Here is a 21272-nt window from a genome sequence, read left to right as displayed (position 1 = left end):
ACTTGACTATGATCAGTTTGGAGATGAGGAGCAGGATGCGCCAGATGCCGAGGGCGATGATGAGGATGATGAAGAGGCTGATGTCAACGTGGAGACTTGAGAAGCCCTTCATGTTTTTTTTTTTTTATTTTTTTTTTTTTTTTTTTTTTTTGTAGTTTGTATCTCATCTTGTAAACTTGTAAATTTCAATGCTTTGGAATGAAATTTTGTTTTTCCCTTCTTCGCATCTTGCGCATTCCCATTCATCTCTTTATATAAGATATGCTTGCACGTTGGAATAAGAACAAGGTTGTAAGGAATTTATTATACTCAACCCTTGTCATATTGTAAGTGATTTTGCCATATCTTGATTATGTTGACACGTGTCTTGGCGCTTTCATTATTCCTCTTTTGCGCGACGTTATCGCGCGTTTATGGAATTATGAGTTTTTTAGCCTTAAGCGTCAGTGTGTTACTCAGATATCCATTACAATTTTATGCGCGACCTCGACCTGAGACCTTAACAACTATGTTTTGGCGTTTGCTTTGCCTTAGTTGTGTTTAGGTATTCTATGGTCAGGCTGTGCAGCATGCAGGATGGATGTTGTGAGTTGTTTGAGCTAAGGCTCACATTATTGGGCTAAGGCCCTGACGTTTTAGAGTTAAGACTCTTTAACGCGTTTGCGCATGTATGTTTTACTTCGTTTTATTTTGTTTTGATGTCAATACAATGTTGTCATATTGCTCAAAATTAATAAAGGGAAGTGTGAAACATGTATGCAAAAGGTAGTAGAATTGGGCTAAGGCCCTGACGTTTTAGAGTTAAGACTCGTTAACGCGTTTGAGCTTGAAGCTCGCGCATGTATGTTTTACTTCGTTTTATTTCATTTTGATGTCAATACAATGTTATCATATTGCTCAAAATTAATAAAGGGAAGTGTGAAACATGTATGCAAAAGGTAATAGAATCCACATTAAGAGAAGATATCGCGTATCATTATTCATAATGGCTTAAAAAGCCTTGATTACAAACTTGACATTTACATGAAACATTTTCTAAGCTGTGCCGCGTTCCATGCGCGCGGGATCTTCTTTCCATTCAAATCTTTTAAAGCATATGCGCCTTTCCCCAATTCTTCTGAAATTTGATAAGGTCCCTCCCAATTAGGGGACATTTTTCCCGGGGGTATCGCGCGGCTAGCTTCATTGTTGCGAAGGACAAAATCATTTTTCTTAAAGTGGCATTCTTTCACACGCTGGTTGTAATATTTTTCCAGTTTTTTCTTGTATTTGGCCTCACTGATGATAGCCGCCTCTCTGCGCCCTTCAAGTAAGTTGAGATCCAACCTTCTTTCGCGCTCGTTATCAATCTTGCTCATCATGAGCACTCTATGGGATGGGCACCCAATTTCTGCTGGAATCATTGCCTCTGTTCCATAGGTTAGGCTGAACGGGGATTCGCCATTGCTGGTTTTGCTTAATGTCCTGTGTGCCCACAGGACATTAGGTAGCTCTTCAACCCAAGAATGGGATTCTCCCTCTAACCTTTTCTTCAGTCCATTCAGCAAGCTTTGATTAGCGCGTTCCACTTGTCCATTCCCCTGAGGGTGATAAACTGAAGTGAAAATTTGGTTGATGCGCAATTCCTTGAGCCAGCTGGATATCTTCTTGTCAGTGAATTGCTTGCCATTATCGCTCACAATTTCCATGGGCAAGCCAAAACGGCATATGATGTGGCTCCAGATATACTGCTTCATCGCTTCGGCTGTGATTTTTGCTAGTGGCTTGGCTTCGACCCATTTTGTAAAATAGTCTACTACCACTACCAAAAATTTTACTCGCCCAGGCGCTTGCGGTAGGGGACCCACAATATCGATTGCCCATTTGTGGAAAGGCCATGCAGAGGTCACCGAAATCAAGTTGTTCTTTGGCCGCATGGTGTTTGGCGCATAGCTCTGACATGCTTTGCATTTTTGGATCTCTTTTAGAGCGTCCAAGTACATGCCAGGCCAATAGTAACCTGCGCTCATTGCCTTGGCAACCACCATGCGCGGGCCAGCATGTATTCCACAGATTCCTTCATGTATCTCTCTGATCACATAGCTTGCTTCCTCAGCATCTAGGCATTTCATGAGCGGCCCAAGATAAGAACGTCGATATAATGTACCATCAAGCAGTTCATAGTTCTGCGCCTTGTGTCTTATCTTCCTCGCTTGTGCGCGATCATCTGGTACCTTTCCCTCCTTCAAGAATTCCATTATTGGAGTTATCCATGATGAAGGGGTTGTATGAGTTACCAGGACAGACTTCGCTACCACCGACGGGTTGCTCATAACTTCTACCCTGACATCTTTGCCAAAGTGATCAAAACTGGTTGATGCCATCTTACTCAGCGCGTCTGCAGATTTGTTTTCACTGCGCGGAATATGAATGATTCTGAAGCAGTCAAATTGCTCGATGAGCTTTTTCGCTTGCTCTAGATATAGAGGCATGGTGTTCTCCTTGGCATCATAAAGGCCATTGACCTGTGCTGCTACCAAGTATGAATCAACATGGGCCTCTAGATTTTTAACTCCGAATTTTTGCGCGATGCGCAGGCCAGCCAGCAGGGCTTCATACTCAGCCTCATTGTTGGTGCTCTTGAAGTCCAACCTGATGGCGTAAGTATATTCATGATTCTCTGGATCCACCAGTTTGAGGCCTGCGCCGGACCCTTCATTGTTTGAAGCTCCGTCAGTGAACAATCTCCAAACATTTTCTTCATCATTGGCTCGCGGAGGGTCTACCTCGCGCTGAGCCTCTTCAATTTTTCCTTCTGGGACTTCTGCAATGAAATCAGCCAAGACTTGTCCCTTTATTGCTGGACGGGGCTTATAGGAGATCGTGTGCTCTCATAATTCCAGCGCCCACTTTGTCAGCCTTCCTGAGAGCGCGGGGCGCCGCAAGACTTGCTGGATGTTGTAACCAGTCAGAACTTCAATGGGATGACCATTGAAATATCTATGAAGCTTGCGCGACGCGTGTGTTAGTGATAAAACTAACTTTTCCATGATGGAGTAGCGCGTCTCAGGATCTGTCAGCACCCGACTCACATAGTATATTGGCGTTTGGATTCCCTTGCGATCCACCAATAATACTGCGCCGATGGCGCGCTCTCCTGCTGATAGGTATAATGTCAAAGTTTCACCAGAAAGAGGAGCTGTGAGCGCGGGTAGATTTATCAAACATTCTTTTATCTCCCTGAAAGCTTGCTCGGCCTCAGGAGTCCATTTGAATTGGCTTTTCTTTAAGCAATTCCTCAATGTGTTGACAAACGAGGTAGATTTGCTTGCATGGTTCGCTAGGAACCTGTTGATTGAAACCAATCTACCATTCAGCTTCTGGACTTCTTTCATGGTGGATGGCGAGGTCATGTCAAGGATGGCCTCCACCTTCTCAGGGTTCACCTTGAAACCATCCTTGGTGACCATTACACCTAGAAATTTTCCCTCAAGCACGCCGAAAGTACATTTGCTCGGATTGAGCTTCATGTTAACTTCCTTTAGGCGCCCAAGGGTTTCTTCGATGTCTTTGAGCATTTGCTTTTCCTCCCTGCTCTTGATCACCAAATCATCCACATAGACTTCTAGGTTTCTTCCGATTTGCTCGCTGAAAACGGCATCCATAAGTCTTTGGTAGGTGGCGCCCGCATTCTTCAAACCAAAGGGCATTTTTGTGTAACAAAAAACGCCCTTGTCGGTTCTGAAGGCGGTCTTGTCCTCATCTTGTGGTGCCATTTGAATCTGGTGATAGCCTTTGTATGCATCCAGGAAACATTTTAGCTTGAATGGCGCCACGGAGTCCACCTTTGCATCGATGTTTGGTAGGGGGTAACAATCCTTTGGGCACGCTTTGTTGAGGTCCTTGAAGTCAATGCACATCCTCCATGACCCGTTACTTTTCTTTACCATCACAGGATTGGCTACCCATGTCTGGTATCGTATCGGGCGGATGATGTTTGCGCGCAATAAATCCTCAACCTGTTCATTCATGGCCCTCGCCTTTTCATCCCCCATGATTCTCTTCTTTTGAGCAATTGGCTCTACAGACTTGAAGGTGTTTAGAGAATGCTGCGCCAGGTCTCGCGGAACCCCAGTCATATCAGAGTGTTGCCACGCGAAGACCGACATATATGCTGTGAGCAACCTTTTCATTCTCAACCTCGTGTCGTCTGATATCGTTGCGCCAATTGTGATTTTCTGCTCCGGGAATTTTGGGTTGAGAATCCATTCCTCTGGCGCGTTGTCTGCCATTGGAAGTTTCATTCTCCCCTCCATCGGAGTACTTGTCACTGCACACAAATGATCCCGGTATACAAAAGTTACACCTGTTGGTGTTGGGAACCCCAACGCGGGCGTTAAATTGGGCAATCGTTCCTCTACCCAAGATCATATTGTGGCAAGAAGTGGTGGGCAAGACCAAGAAGTTGACAACTTCGGCTCGCTTGTGTCTCTCATCCCCCATGGTTAGTTCAAATTGTATTTGACCTAGGGGATGAATGATTTCATTGGAAACACCAGAGATCGGTGCATTCACAATTTCAAGCCTTGCTTGGTCTGCCGGATCCAGTTTCCTGAAACATTGCTCATACATTATGTCTGATTCGCCGCCAGTGTCCACCAGGACTTTTGACACTTCGTAATGAGCAATGTGTGTAGTGATGACAAGAGGACTACTGATGGAAGGGCCTCCCCTGATTCTCGGGAAGATGACTTGTTGCTCGCGCCAATCTCCTTGGATTTGCGCGCTTCTCTTTCTTGATATTTGCCCTTGCCTTCCTCCCTCGGCTACACAGATTCTTTTGTACTTTTTGCTGGCAGAGGCTCCTTCTGGTTGTTCATTTTCTGGTCTTGAGTTTTTTACCAGGTGAGCCAGCTTGCCTGATTTCACATCCTTTTCAATTGCATCCTTCAAGTGGTGGCATGCATCAGTGTTGTGTCCTGTGGACTTGTGAAACTCACAGTACTTGCCACTGTCTGATGGTCCCTTGTAATGTAGTGGCTTGGGGCTTTTGAACTGGACGTTCTCAGTGCTTAACACCTGTAAAGGCGTTTTAGTGAGGGGAGTCCATATTCTTGGCAGAGGTCTGTTAGGATCTCTGCCGCCCTCCCTCCTGTCACCCTCCCCGCGATTACGAACATCTTTTTGGGGCTGGGGTGAGCTTGGTTGCGCCTGCTTTTCTGCTGAAGAAAAACTGGTTGGTTGCAACCTAGACCATACAGAGTTCTGCTTGCCCCTCTTTTCTTTGCTGCGCGGTGACTCAGCTTGATGCGCTCTTTCTCTTGCCCTATCTTGGGCAATTTGTTTTTCATTCCTCGCGAAAACTCGCGATGCTTCCATTAACTTGGCCCACGTGGTGGGCATGCCATCTCTGCTTACGAGAGCTCGGCGGAGTTGATCACTGCGCGCGCCTTGTATAAAGGCCACGCGCAGGAGTTGCTCAGTTAAACCTCCGATTGCCACAGACTCCTGATTGAAACGAGTGATGTAGTCTTCAATCGTTTCATCATTCCTGCGCACGCAGTGCATGATGTCATCAGGGTCGCGCGTGTGTCTGCGCTGCTGTACGAAGTGGGCTTGGAACTTTTCCAATAGTTCCTCGAACCCATCAATTTGCCCAGTCGGCAAGCTCTCGAACCAAACACGCGCCGCGCCCGTGAGGTAACGAGCAAACATGTGACACCATGTTGGCATCGTCCAGCTCTCTAGGTTTCCCGTGTTGTAAAAACCTTGCAAGAAATCGTCTGGATCTGTTGTGCCATCATATTTACCCAAACCACTTGGCATCTTGGTTTTGTGCTGGATGGGAGCCTGCGCGATGCGCGCAGTGAACTTTGAATGTTTCACCAAGATGGCTGGTCTATACGGTGTGGTTACGTCCACTTGCCCTCTAACTGGTGGGCTGTACGGCATGTGCAGATCCAGATCGGCTCTGGCTCCAGGCGCCGTGTTCACAGGCGCGCGGAGCTGTGAGCCTCCTGCATGAGTATCTCGCGTCTTCCTCATGCTGTGCACTTCTTTATCACTGAACTCAGTGTGTGCAGTGTGAACAGAATGTCCTTCTTCCGGCGCGCGCGGCCTTTTTGTTCCATGAACAGTTTGCTTATCAAGCGCTTGCCTTTGTGTTAAGTCGGCTAGCTTTTTCTGTTTGACCATCTCATTGTACTTGTCCATTAGACGCCGCTGCTCGTTTATGAGCCATTCTTTAGGATCATTTGTTTCATCTTCTGGACCCATTGGTCCTTTTTGTTTCGCGCCGGCAAGATTTTGTAACGTGAGATCGTCTGGAGGAGTTTCAGTCTGGCCGTGAGGAGTTGTGATGAAGGGACGGTTACTGGTGGTGCGCGTAGAATCACGCGGCACCCTCAGAAACTGTTGTCCCTCATTAACATCCTCACGTTCAATATACTCCAGAACTTGATCAACGTTATGAACGCCAGAAACCATGGTGATAATTGGTTTTTTATAGAGATCTGATGAGATCTTGTTGCCGTTGTAACAGTGGATGGCGCCAATGAAGAAACGTGGATCGACTCACTGGTAGACGATCTACTTTCCTCGGGTGTGATTATGCTATTTCACCGATGGTTTCTCTTGGATCTGGGTTCTTCCACCTACAAAATGAACAGCACCGTAAACTTACCCCTCAGAAAGGGACAGAGGGGTCCTCTTTGGGGTAACCCTCCGGTGTGAGAATAAGTATTTGTGGGAGAAGATAATAATATGTGAGAGTAAGGAATTTAGAGTGTATTGCTTAATAGCTGAATACTCTGTGATTGTATGTTGTCAGGTGATATTTGATGATCCTTCCTTGTGGGGTTGATGCTGTATTTATAGTGCTAGGGTTTCCACTGATTGGGCTCAGACCCAATTAGGGTTTTGTTGGCCTCCTCCAATTGCTTGGCGCCACGTGTCCTTGGGGACACCTGGTGCTTTTTCATTGGTTGTAATCACGTGGTAGCACATGGTTTATGCTGAGTTGTCCACCTTTCATTTGGCAGCTGTCAACATCAGCATATTCTTATTCCTTAAAAAGATACCTTCTGGAAGGTTGTCTGACGTGTACAATCAAGGTTGCCCTAATCCTGCTTTGGATAAGGACGAGGTTGATTATGTGCATGTGTGATATGCGCCAATCATGAGGATGCGAGAGGTCTTCTCTTTATTCTCACGCGCAGATGTTTCATGCGCAGATGTGATATGCGCCGCGCGCTGATGCGCCACGCGCATATGTGATATGCGTGAGCATATGTGATGCGCGAGCATATGTGTGCCTGAGCATATGATGCCTGAGCATGTGTGGTGCCTGGGCATATGATGCCTGAGCATGTGTGGTGCCTGGGCATGTGATGCATGAACATATGTGATATGCGTGAGCATATGTGATATGCGCCATGCGCGTAGGTTTTGGCTTTGTGCCTTCATAATGTCTTGATTTCAAGCTTCTTGTCTATATCTTGTGGGTTGACCCGCCTTGCTCGGTGTTGAGGCGGGTACATACCTCTTCACTTCCTATGACTTACACTGCGTGTTATCAGCTAAATGTTTAGGTGGTTAAAATGGTGTTTAGTTAAATTGTCACCAACAATTGAGCATATTAAAATTATGGATTGTTGTGCTAAAATAATAAAATATAGCATTAATTAGTGTAACAAACATTAACATAAAAGTTAGCTATGTTCATAAACGTAAATACATAAGTTAACTGGTAAATAAATATTAACTAGAGCGAATGGTTTGACCAAATGAGTTGTGTTTCGGTATCATAATTCATAAACTGTAAGCACCTCAAAGTTAAAGAACTCAATGTCTGTTATATGTTTTACTCTCTCGTAAATTCCACCTCATTACAAAAGGTGTTGTTAAATAAAGGTCAAAATCATCATATCAATGCCTAAATGTCAGTTCACAATTCCAAGTATCACTAATCTTGATGTAAGAATCCAAATTCAAGGTATCACAAATAACAGATTATAACAGATGTTCTACAAATTAAAATATAGTCAAATTGAAAAAATTCAAAACAGAATGTCAAGAAAATAAGACTGCATTGTGAACCTTCAAGAACAGAATGTTCAATTAATCGAATACTCGATACTTCCAGCACAATTTGTCGGCTCCTATTAACTAGATGAGCCGTTGGATTTCAGCAATAGGCCATCGACATCGTCACCTTGGATTGTCAGTACGTCGCGCCCCTAAATTAAATCCCAGCTTCAATGAAGCTTCAGTTTTTAGGGTTGCAGATGTATAAACTGCACACAGCGTTTGAGTAATTGAATTTTAGCAGTTTTTATATTCATTTCTAAAAACAATCACTATTCTTTTATCAACGAATTTCATATATTAAAAAACTAGTTTTAAGCCCGTGTCACACACGGGATAATTCAAGTTATAAAATTATAAGTAAAACAAATAATTACATATCGTATATGAAAAAAAAATGTATTACATCTATGCTTGTATCTATACAATATGTACATAAATTAATTTTATTTATACCACGGAATATTTTTTTAAATGAACTTAACAAAAAAATGCTCGTGCAAAAACGTACCCGAGAATATTTCTTTCTATTGAAAAATTCATTCTCGGTGTCATATATGTATAATTGAATGACTTTTGGTTATGAACCAATTTCGGAAATAAAGCTTCTCATACGATAGTAGTTCTAACCACTCAGTTTAAATACAAAAGGAGCGTTATCTTTATTGATATATTTATTAATTTACCACTCATTAAAGGAAAGTTAAATATTAAATTGTAACAATGGATGTTCTTCAAGAGCTATGTTTTTCCGAACTACACCATGAAAATGATTTTGATAAGTTTCACAGGGCTTCTCGACTTTGTCATAATGACAACATAAAAAATAACATGTTAACCCATCCAATTTTGTGAATATTTTGTTTCATTTGAGCATAGTTTTCCATGACATATTTCCCATACAACGTGAAAGAAAAATTAATGTTAACATAAATATTTTAAAATTGATAAAAGTTAGAAATATTAATAGGCATGGGGGTGGTATGTCGAAAGTGTTCGCAGTATTTTTTTACATTTTAATAGTTGAGGGAAAAATAGTCAGTTCGTCAAATCCCGAACCTTTTGATTATTTTAAAAAATGCCCTTAAAAATAAATTTGAAAGCCGAATCATGTTTAAAATTCTAACTTTCATACTTTTGACATTTCAAAGTCAACACTTTGAACCTATAACAAATTTGACGATAAATCTATTTTGCATTCTCAAATTTTTAAAAATACTCAAAATTTTCATTTTTGACCCGTAACAAATTTTGACCTAAATGTAGTTAACTTGTATCAAATAATCTATTTACCAACTTTTGACCCATAATATCAAATTTAAGTTCCATAACAAACCCGAAACAATTTTCATTTAAAAAACATAATTTGGTGTTGATATTTGAAATTCACCAAGTATTTTGAAATATGTAGTAAAATAATATGTTAATATTTATATTTATAAAAATATATAGATATTATATAAATATAGTGTAAAAGGAAAGTGAATAATTATTGATTTATTACATATATTAGGGTAAATTAGTTTTGGATGGAGAAAATTGTGAGAATTAACTAAAACATGAGAAGTGTCCACATTTATTTTACTTTATTAGAATAGGAAAATTAAAAAGTTTAATTATATCAAATTAAAAATTATCGTGAATGATATAAAATAGTAGTTTATAAAATAAGTTAAACAAAGATTTATGTTTATTTAAAAAAAAATTATCATCATTTAAGGTAAGCGAGGGGGTTGTGGTCCTTTAAAACCATTTAGGGGTACCAACCGTCTCGGGTTGGAGAGTTATAGGTTGGACGGGTGATGCGTTGCAAGTTGTTGGTTTGAATTGTGTGACTTAAACACAACCCATTTAACTAAACAAGTTGTTGATGCTCCTTGTGTAGTCTGGTTAACTTGTGTGGTTGTCATTTTTTTTTAAAGGCTTGAGATTTCAATTAGTTTGGGTGGTTGATGATCGCTTATGGCCATTACTAATCAATTAGTGGAATAATAGTGACTGAAGGTCAAATGATGGTCACTGATAGTGGTTATGGTCAAACATAGCCATTGTGTGTTAAATAGTAGTGATTTTTTTTTATATAAATAATCGAAGTTTTATATAATTTACTATAAAACGATTACAATAAAGTGGCAGGCAAACGGACAATAAGCTGCGCCGCAACCCCCTTTTGAACAGCAAAGCCAATCCTGCTAAAAACGAAGCTTTGAGTGATTATGATAAAATATAGAGATTCATACTAAATTTGGGTGTATATGACCCATTATGATCTCTAACGACCCATTATAACACTCACGTCAAACATAGTAACGTAGTTCATACTTCGTATATTATAATGATGTGGTCTAGGTGGTCTAACATAGTCTATGCAGATCAACCTATGAAAGCCCATTATAACCCTTATGACATGTATGACAAAATACAATAATGAGGTCAATGCAAGTGAATCTTGATTAATCATATAGCAACTAATGGTTAAACGAAGTCCATTAAAGTCAAATAATGTTTGTCATAGTTAGTAATAGTTAAACATAATAATTACTATCATACGTAGATCTATATGACCAATTAGTTAGTCGATCTAAGCCAAAGGACATTTAACCCCGATGATAACTTGGTGTATTAACCAATGCCCCCTTTAACAGAGGTCGATGATTCAAGTAACGCTGTGGTATGCAGAGTCAAGTAGATTAGCTAAATGTACAAACTGCTATTAAACAAAAGTTAGTCAAATTTAAATATTGTGAATTGGTGTTAGATTTTGGTCCCCCTATACATGTCATTCTTATTAAGCTTTTGTTTTATTGTACATACAAAAGCATTCTTATCCGATTTCATATCCCTATCTCTATAATTACAGTAAAAAAACACTGCATTTCTCTTTTCTATTTAATTAAATAATATTTTTTTTGTACTTTAATTATTACAGTTTTCTCTCTCCATCATATAATTTACAAAAAAATCACTACATTTTCCCAAATTTATAAAAAATCACTATCTTTTCTCTCTCCACTCTATAATTTACACTCACAACCACTCAAAACACCACCCTATAATTTAAAATTTTATATAAGTTTTAACTTTACTTATACTTAATACACATATGACATTACATATAATAAATACTAAAAAATCTAGATCATTTTTTATATTGATTTATCGATATAAAGTAGGTTACTATAACAAGTTTCTAAAATTTCCTCTCATACAAATAGATTTCCCTCCAATAGTTAATTCTCTTTTTCTCTAATAATTTCTCTCTAAAAATTCCCTCCTAATTTTTATTCCCACTAAATCATTAACCCTAAAACTTGTGTCTTCTCCAACGACAGTGTTCCTAAAGCCGACTATTAAAGCTCCAAATTTTTAGTATTTTTTTTCTTTTGAGAAACCATGTGGGAGCAACAATTCCATTCGAGTAATCAGAAGAATTTTTCAGTAACAAATGAACTCATCTTTTATTTTATTGCTGTGAACAAAATACATGAAACCCCTCTATCTGTTTCATGTTCCACCATCAGACGCAGTTAGTAAAATACATCTCCAATTCCACATTATACAAATCATTCATTTATTTAATTACAAAGTCTTGATCAACAGCAAAGCTTGAGCTTTGTCACAGTAGTGACCGAAGTCACGGACCTAAAAATTTTTGATTCGGTTCGGGTGGTGATTCGGTTCGGGTCACCGATCCAATTTGGGTCGAGTCAAACAATATGATATCTAAAATATTTAATTTTTTCTCATTCATACAAATGATTGTTCTTATAAATAATAATAATAATAATAACAACAACTAGATAATTTTTTAACCAACAAAGATCTAAAATATTCATGATAATGCGAGAGGAAGGGTGCGTTTACTCGATGTTGTAGCGTGTGTGGTGTTTCCAAGGTTGAAAGCGTTGTCCTGTGTGTAGTGGCTAGTGGTCTCCAGGATGGTGGCTGACAACGGCGGACGATGATGTGTGCTTAGTGGTGGCTAGTGACTCGGTAAGGCAGTGAATTTGAGTTCTGAACCGAATGAATGATACATGGTTTCCAAACCTTAACCCAATGACAATCCCGGTTTTTTTTTTTAACAAGTGTATCATTATTACAAATTAATAGCCTCATTCAATAAGTTTTATAAAAATAAGGCTTTTAGTATTCGTCTAGTATTTGTTTTTAAAAATAAAAGTTTTTATATATATATATAAAAAATCAAACGCTTGGATATTATTAAAAAAAGTTCAGTGGTGACCGATAACTTTTTGGAGAAATACCTCGGGGGTGACCACACTCAATACCTATAAAAATTTTTGGACCAAAATCGCAAAATTTACCTATTAACCGAAAAAACAACAATGCCCGGGCCACCCCGGTCCCCATAAAGTTTCGCCCTTGGTCTTGATGACTATTTTATTCAATGTCCTGATTAGGCATTTGTTTACTTGATATGAGTCAATTCTTCACCGGGTCTGGCATATGGATCTTCTTTTTGTTGTAAATTGGCACCTTGGTGTCTTGACTCTTGACTTCTTGAGTTCTTGCCACAGGTCTGTCTTTCTAATAGAATACTTAGATTCTCTTGTTTCACACTTTCTCAAGGGTGATTATGTAATGCTTTTTGTGAAACTTGGTGAGATTGTTTTTAAAAATAATAGTAATAGAATAAGGTCTCGTGTGCCATAAAAATGGTGCTTAAATTGACGTGACTCAATTCAATAAACATTAAAACTTCAAATTGTTTAATAGAATCACTTGAATCAGTTGTGTTTATTCTGTTATATTGATACTCGAATCAGGCTCATGTTTGTTTGTCATGCTCATAGCCTCATTTAGACAAAGCAGTGTTTATTAATAATAAGATTATGCCGACAAATGTATGTTATATTCGATAGTGGTTTATTTATCCTTTTGAGAGCTAATTTAATAATAAAATATTAAAATTATTTCGACAGGTGTATGTTAACTTTGTTTTCTTACTTCACTGTGTATCATATTCACAAATAACCAATATAGTAAAGAGGTGTTAACTGGTTATTAACAATATTTGTATTGCAATTATGACTTAGTGGCGTTAAAGCTAAAAACCATTAAAAACGTGTGTTAAGCAAATATGTGCTCACAAAGTAACAGAAAAAACCTAAATTTACGTGACACAATTGTTAAATGCCACTATAAATGTTGTCAAGAAAATATGACAAACAAAACATACAAAAAATGTCATTAAATATCTAAATTTTAGTGAAACAAATATTAAATACCACTAAAAGTGTGTGTCAAACAATTATGGCATACACAAAGTGTCATTAAAACCCATGTTTTAGTGGCATAAATTCTAAATGACACTAAAAGTGTGTGCCAAGAAAATATGACACACACAAAGTGCCATTAAAATCTAAATAGTGACACAAAAGTTAAATGCCATAAAAAAACGTGTGCCACTAAATGACATTTTTTTGTAGTGATCTGAGTATGCTCGTTTCTTATTATTGTAACACAAAATTTTAAGTATTCATAAATCCTATGCAAACAATTTAGACTCTAAAAGAGTTGTAAAAGTTCAGGGCGTATTCACCTTTTATGATTGTAATCAGTTTCTGACACTGATTCCTGTATATTGATCAGTTTCTGTTACTGTACCCTGTCTGTAAATCAGTTTATGTTACTGATTCCTGTTTTTGTTTTCAGCTTTTTGATTGATTGATTGTTATCTCGGACCTATAGTACGAGAATAACATTTGTATAAATATCTAGATGTACGTTCTAGCTTCAGACCTCGTAGTCTGTTTTGTATAGCTGTAACCTTGATAATTTATTTGTTTGTACAAAACATGTAGACATTTGGTCCCTTTATTTATTTATTAATTATATATCAGGTTTCTTCTTCAGAAAGAAAACATTTATACCAGGTTTCTTCTTCAAGAAGAAACATTATTTTAATTATAACCTGTGTGAATAAATAGTATGTTTCTTAATTATTAAGAAATACTATTTTTAACTATACCCTTTGTATATAAATGATTACATTTCTTAATCATGAAGAAATTATAATTAACTATAACCTTTGCTTATGAAAAGTTATGTTATACTTTAACAGTGATCAAGGTTCGGGCTATACCTCCGACTATGGTCTAAGCTATTACAATAATAATAAAATAATAACTTAATCAGAACCCCTACCTCGTACGGGTGCTTAGAGTTAAATGCTTATGATTGATCGAGCAGTACTTCTATTCTATTTCGCGTACTACTACTTAAACTGTCAGAGCTTCGAAGCTTGGCACGTTCCACGAGACCGGCACGCTTCTCGAAGTCGGCACGCTTCTCGAGGCTTAGTGTTTGTAAAAGTGTGTGTTTGATGTGAGATGGAATGTGCCGAACACCCCTCTATTTATAGTTGAAATATTGCAACTTCGCGTGTCGCGAAGATGCAAGCCATGTCGGTGCGCGATACACGAAGGTGCTCTAGGTTTGCTGAGTCAGCAGTAGGGTTGCCACGTGTCACCAGATGCTGCCACGTGTCTCCATGTGTCACGCATGCAGAAATGCAACTTCGCGTATCGCGAAGATGCCTGATCTCCAACTTCGCGTATCGCGAAGATGCTTCAAAGTCGGTTCAAGTCCTTTGTCTTTCGCGTAGCGCGAAGATGTTGAAGCCTGATCCTACGTGCGAAGATGCAAGCTTCAGATTTTCATTTTCAGTCCTTGTACTATCCAAAAATACTAAAGCGGCCCTTATGTAGCTCGCGGCGATACCATCAAAACCCCACATTACGCCCTTCGCCCGTGTCCGTGCGCGTGCGCGTCGGGTGCTTCGCACCCTCCGCTAGGACTTTAGAGAGTGGTTAGCCATATTAAAACATTTCTATGAAAATTTGCTTCCTTATAAAGAGCTTCCATTTCTTTGTTTGTTTCCATGTGGGATGAAAATTCCATTTCTTATTTATACCCATGTGGAATGCTTCCACTTTCTTTCGTCTATCCATATGGGATGGAAATTTTTCTTATTTCCTTAAAATAAGATGCTTTCTTTTTCTTATCTTATTTTTTCCATTACTTGTCTTTATAATTATTTTTAATCCTTTAACTTTCAAAGTTTGACACATTTAATCCAAAATAAATATAGGTTTTTCCTAGACGTTACACCCACTTAACCCATTTAACAATTATGAAGACATTACACGTTTATCGAATTGTGTTAATAGGTTAGTTTGTTTACAGACACATGTATAACATAATTTAATAAAATGATGCATTTATCCGAGGGTTATGTGTTGGTTATCAATGATGTTATCTGATGCGTGATAAGAATTTTATTGATTTTTTTTATTTCATGGATGTTACTTGACTTTACCAATTAATTCAAGTATCATAAAGGTTTTAAGTTTTGCTCATTTATTTAATCAGGTTAAAACATGTTACGCAAGAATTGTGTATCGATGTTGGACTAATCGTGTTAAACTATGTAGCACATGCATCAAACATGTTTGTGCTCGTGTTCAAGTAAATAACGCAATAGGATAAACATATCACATTCAATCATAATATTTCATTCCATTCCATTCCATTCCATTCATCTAAATTCTCAAGAAACCAATTCATCAAAATATATAATCAATATAATACAAAAAAAAGGTTATATTCCATTCCATTAATCTAAAAATTATAAACTTGGCACCTAAATCTACAAAATTAGGTACTCGTCATGTATGTCAAAAGATATAAAAAAATTCCATTTTCTACCCTTCAAATTAAACTCCAGTTTAGTTTCAAACTTGAAGGGTATAAAATGCAATTTCCCAAACAATAACAACCCATCAGCACTCAACGGAGGTAACGGAAATGGGGTACGAAAAAGTGTTGGCATACTGAAAAGATACCGTCCTGCCGTTAAGTAACGGCTTGCCGCCGTTAACAAGGCAGTCATTGTAACGGAGGCGTTTAAAGTAACGGGGGTTGATAAGGCGTGCAGAGCTGAACCAACCGCATGAGACGTGGATGGCTGAGATGTCACAGCCAGTTGTGCAAACGTTCATGATCTCTACAGTGTAAGCTGGGATGCCACTTGGCAGAGGTGATGTAGGCCCCTGGCTGATTACTATGTCGGATTTTGAACATTTGTCTCCCCATATTCGGGTCGGGTGGATAGGCACTTGCGGAGCTGGTGCTGGTGCTGCAGCTGCAGCTGCAGAAAGTTAATAAGACAAATGCATATAAATATAAAAGTTGGAATTAAATTAAATCTAATAATAAGACTCTTTTGACCTTTAATTGTTGGGAAAGTACCAGAATGTGCATTTTAAATTAGAATTAAATTAAATTAAATCAAAAAAAGTAAATAGATTTTTTTTTTACCTTTAGTTGTTAGAAAAATGACTTTAAGAGTTTTTTTCTTTAAACTGTCCATTATGATTTAGAATCAAATTAAATTAAATTAAATTAAATTTAATGACTTTTTAACCTATAACGCTTTAATTGTTAGAAAAATCGACCAAAATGTTTATTATGAGTTTTTTTTAAACCGTCCATTATGATATAAAGAGTTTTTTTAACCTCTAAGTCTTAGAAAAATGACCAAAATGCTCATTTAAGCGATTAATGTCAACAAAATTTTCATTTAACCGATTAATGTCAACAAAATTTTCATTTAACCGATCAATTTTCATAATGTTCGACCAAAAGCTCGTCAACTCGATTACCCTTTAACATTACCCGATGTGATATTTAACCAACAAGCATCCGTCAATTGTTCAAAAAAATATTTTCGGAAGCAAAAATAAATCCCATCAGGCTACGATGCTTTTTTTTTAGGCTAGCGATCCGGCAATTTTAAGACGTGGAGAAAATTTGATTGGTAAAAATTCTGTCAATACAATTATAAAAATGATCTGATCGACGAGTTTTAAAGTGAACATTGTGGGAACTCTTTGATTAAATGGCCATGAGGCTGAGGGGTGTGGGGGGCGCGAGAGGGGGGCGTGAGTGGGGGCGCCAGCCAATAATATTGTGACGTGTGGCAGAGAGAGAAACTTGATAAGATGGGTGTTGGTAGTGGTGATAGCGCCCCGGGCCATGGTGTGGAGGGGCGCGAGAGGGGGCGCGGGCGGTTTATTTTTTTATTTTTTTATAAATGTATTAAAAAAACGTATTATTTAAAAAACAAGAAATTATTTAAAAAAACACACATTAATTAAAAAAACACATTAATATATAAAAAAAAATTAAAGTACTAAAGAAAAACATTATTCTTATTATTCGGCTTCGTCTTCTTCGATCAACCTCTTCCGGATACGTTCCTTTTGTTTTTCCATCAGCATTTGGTCGACCGGATTTAGGTGGCTGAAGTCTCTTGCAAGGAAGTCCAAATCTCTCATTCTTTTTTTTCCTTTTTGTCAATAGAGACCACCTCCATGGTTTTGTTGAATTTATTGAGGGATTCAACAAGATCGTTGATGTTTACGGCTTCCCCCTCAGCCGGTTTTTTCCCCCTGGCGTCCCTTCCCAATGGCCGCCTCCTCGGCGGTGAAGACATTTCCTCCCCCGCAACGTTTAGGTCGAATCCAACCCGGCAATCCGACCCGGCGGAAGTGCTGTACGCTCCAGACGAACTAGTTTTAGTCCGTTTCGGCCCTACTTCCGCATCAAGGTCCGGCGCCACCAGCTCAACCCACTTGGAACACCTTCTCAACCTCTCCCACACCTTTACACCGTCCCACGTCTTCACCGTCCCATACCTCCGCAGGCACTCCTGCTTCCACTCTTCGACAGTGAAATTATAGACCGCCAAATCGTCACTGCCACTTGGTCTCATACGACCGGCGTTCCTTTTGAACAGATTAGTAAACAAGCCGACAAATTTTCTGATTTCGGTCCACCGACCCGAAATCATATCGGGGTTCCGCTCTGTACTCCCAACGAGCGAATAGAACGTCTCCCTAACCTTTGTCCAAAAGACCTTGCTCTTTTGGTAGTCGGCTGCAAAATGCATAAATAAATTTGTAAGTCATTTAACTTTTTTATTTAACTTTTTTTTAAAATCATTTTTAAAAACGTTAAAACAATTACCGCAACGCCGATCCTCAGAAATGGCTATCCAAGCCCGACACAGGGCTTCCTTCTCATCCGATGACCACGGAGTGATTTTCCGTTTCGCCCTTCCAGTCGAAGCCGAACCCGACCCGTCCGTTGCAACTTGTTTTTTCCAGTGGACGCGTCTTCTTTGTCCCGCAGCTTCACCTTCTGGTTCTGGTTCTTGTGTCTCCGGAACTACAAAGTTAGGAGACGGTTGTATGTTGGATGGTTGAAAGCCGGATGATTGTTGCGACCCCGAATAAAACATCGGTTGGTCCGGTGCCGACCATAAATCGTCGTAACTGTAATCTGAATCTAGGTTTGGGTACCAATTTCCAGCCATGTTTTTAAAAAAAGGTTTGGAAGATGGGGTGATTTCGGGTTTTGGGTGTGGTATGTGATATTGGTATGTGATATTGGTTTGGGTTTGATATATGTTTAATACAGAGAAACAAAATCGGGTTTGATATAGGTTTGATATGGGTTTGATATGGGTTCGTTATTATATATAGGAAAAAAACGTTTTTTTTTAATAAATCACCCCCCAACGGCTCTATTCACGCTTTCCAAGAAAACTTCACGCCATTCTCAGCCGCTAGCACCCTGGCGCCTGCCTCGTTTTCCGCTCTCGCGCCCCTCTCGCGCCTCGGTGGTGTGGTGCTCGCGCCCCGGGGCGCGAGCGTCTGGCCTCTTGCGCCCTTCCTAGCGCTCCACACCCCTCAGCCTGAATGGTTAAATGTCCAGTTTGATCATTTCCCATTAATTGTTTACATTCATATTTCGTATCTTATAATATGTATTTTCCTATTAAATTTCAATTTCAGTAAATTCCATTTGTCGTTTACACGTGTGTAGGTAAAGGACAAAAAACAGTGAAATGAGCCACTAGAATCTTACATACGTGCACCATCATCACCACCACCACCACCACCACCACCACCATTTACACAACAGAAACTGTCCCTAAATCCCTGCATATCTAAACGACGCCGTTCTAGCTGGTGGTGGCCAAGGGAACACGCTGGACCCGACGATCACACGAATAACCAACACATATAAAATTTTAACCTTTATTTATTAAAATAAAATAAACAAAAACGATAGAATTCGAATTAGTTACCTTCACGAACAAGAAGCAGCTTCCGATTGAGACCAAAACGGTTAACGCTTTTGACGTTTGTACTCTCTGCATTGCCACTTGTACCACTGCTCCTCAGCTCCACCGTGTCTTGCGTTACGCCTTATAACGAAAAACAGAGCAAATTGAATCTAACTTATTGATATCGATTATAAAACCAAATTAAATAAATAATAATAATAATAATAATAATAATGGATTCAATCATTCACGAATAACAGATTAACACACCTGTAACGAACGAAATCATTGAAATAATGAGGATTAATGAACAAATTGCCGCCATAGCCACTCGAATCTGCAGCTTAGATGATTGTTCCGTCGTCATTTAACGTCCGATTAACGAGACTCAACTGAATCTGTAAATATTTACAGAAATGACTTATAAACTCTCATATTATTATTATTATTATTATTATTATTATTATTATATAATAAACTTTAAGCTGAGAGCGTAAATAAACATCACTTCAAAGTTCATATAAGCTTATATATAAACAGAAACTAAATATTGATATCGGATAGATAATCGAAGCGGATGAATACGGAAATTGTTCCGACAAAAGCTTGAAAAAAATACAGAAAAAGCATTGAAAAGAAGAGTGAAATAGTAAGCACAAAAGTATGCAATTGCAGTACCATTAATTAATACATGAATGAATAGACTGCTGAAAGCTATAAATCAAAAGCTGGTGCAAATAGTAAGTAAGTTGTGAGATTCATGGATACCTTTGGATGTTTTGGAGACCGTGAAATAATAATAATCAGCTCCGGTAACCGTGCATTTCTAGGATATTTTGAGAGAGAATGAGGGGAGTTACGGTTTTAAAATAATAAAATCTTAAAATTGACTTTTTATAAATTGAGTTTTTATAATACCTGGTTCCAGATATGAAATTGGCTTTGGTATGGTTTTGTATTGGAAAATCAAGTATTGACAATATTCGAGGACAAGTTTGGTTTCAGATTTGCTTAAGGTATTGTCTCTAAAAACTATATCATATGTATCAAGTTTGAGTCGGGTATAGAACCGGGTATTTGAATACCCGGTTTTTAGATATTGAAAAAACCATATTTTCGAGTTTTTTCCCCAGGTATATAGTGGGTTTTTAAAGTGTTACACTTTTTTGGAGTATTTTTTGGATATTTAAATTCGTTGAGTAACTGGGTTTAAACATTAAGAATATATATTTCTTTCTTTTTTAAATATATATAACTTAAAAACAATAATAAAAATTCAGGATTTATCGGGGTGTCGGGTCGGGTCTGTCAACCACCCGGCCCTGCCTTTAGCCGGCTCTGGTGGGACTGAATTTAGAGGTTTTACATTTTAATGACGTTTATTACTAGATTTTAATACTTTTAATAAAAATATAAAAAAATAGATATACAATAACGTTGTTTCTTTTTATATGATATCTCAAGTTAAACTTTGAAGTTTTTATCATTAAGAGGGATGAAACTTTCCCTTGGGTAAATAATAAATTTATATCCTTATTATGACAAAATAGTAATAGGTTATAATTTTTTGTCATTATTACGATATTATCCAATGTTAAGGTACCTTGACAAATATTATGTTCCTATTTATTATATTGCTAGTTAACATTGATCCCTAATCAGTAATCACAAATATTAACATCACATATCTTTTTAAAACTATGGAAAGCATCAAGTTATAAATGAACAATAAAGCTCGAAACAATCCTAAAATACCATTCACATTGTGATTATAGTTTGTGGTAAGAGATCCGAGTTTTTAATTTTCTTTGTTTTTTTATATATAATTTAAATGTGTTTTCAGTTTTGAACTTCTTAATGCATTGACTACTTGTTTTGTTAGTCTTAAAAAGTTAAAACTCATCGGTGTTTTATATGGTAAAATTTCGTTATCGTATTCCTTAAAATTGCTTTTGTAATAACTAGAAAGATATTTATAACATTAATACGATTTATAGAATTGTAGTTTATCTTTATTGGAAATAATTTTAAATATTCATTTACAAAAAAT

At 38.1% G+C, this 21272-nt stretch overlaps 1 protein-coding gene across 1 annotated transcript; it reads right to left on the bottom strand.

The window, feature by feature from the left end:
* Positions 1-15869: 15869 nt before the first annotated feature.
* LOC143551482 (TPD1 protein homolog 1-like) lies at positions 15870-19589 on the bottom strand. Its single transcript, XM_077041903.1, has 3 exons — positions 19493-19589; positions 19244-19363; positions 15870-16219 (listed from the first exon to the last, which is right to left on the bottom strand). The coding sequence occupies exons 1-3, from the start codon at positions 19587-19589 to the stop codon at positions 15870-15872; spliced, it is 567 nt and encodes a 188-aa protein (XP_076898018.1).
* Between the last annotated feature and the right edge of the window lie 1683 nt (positions 19590-21272).

This window comes from Bidens hawaiensis, unplaced genomic scaffold, assembly GCF_021521415.1.
Source record: "Bidens hawaiensis isolate Kalapana, Puna unplaced genomic scaffold, B.hawaiensis_p1.1 tig00001016_1, whole genome shotgun sequence".
NCBI lineage: Eukaryota > Viridiplantae > Streptophyta > Magnoliopsida > Asterales > Asteraceae > Bidens > Bidens hawaiensis.
This window is presented reverse-complemented; position numbering and strand designations above follow the sequence as displayed.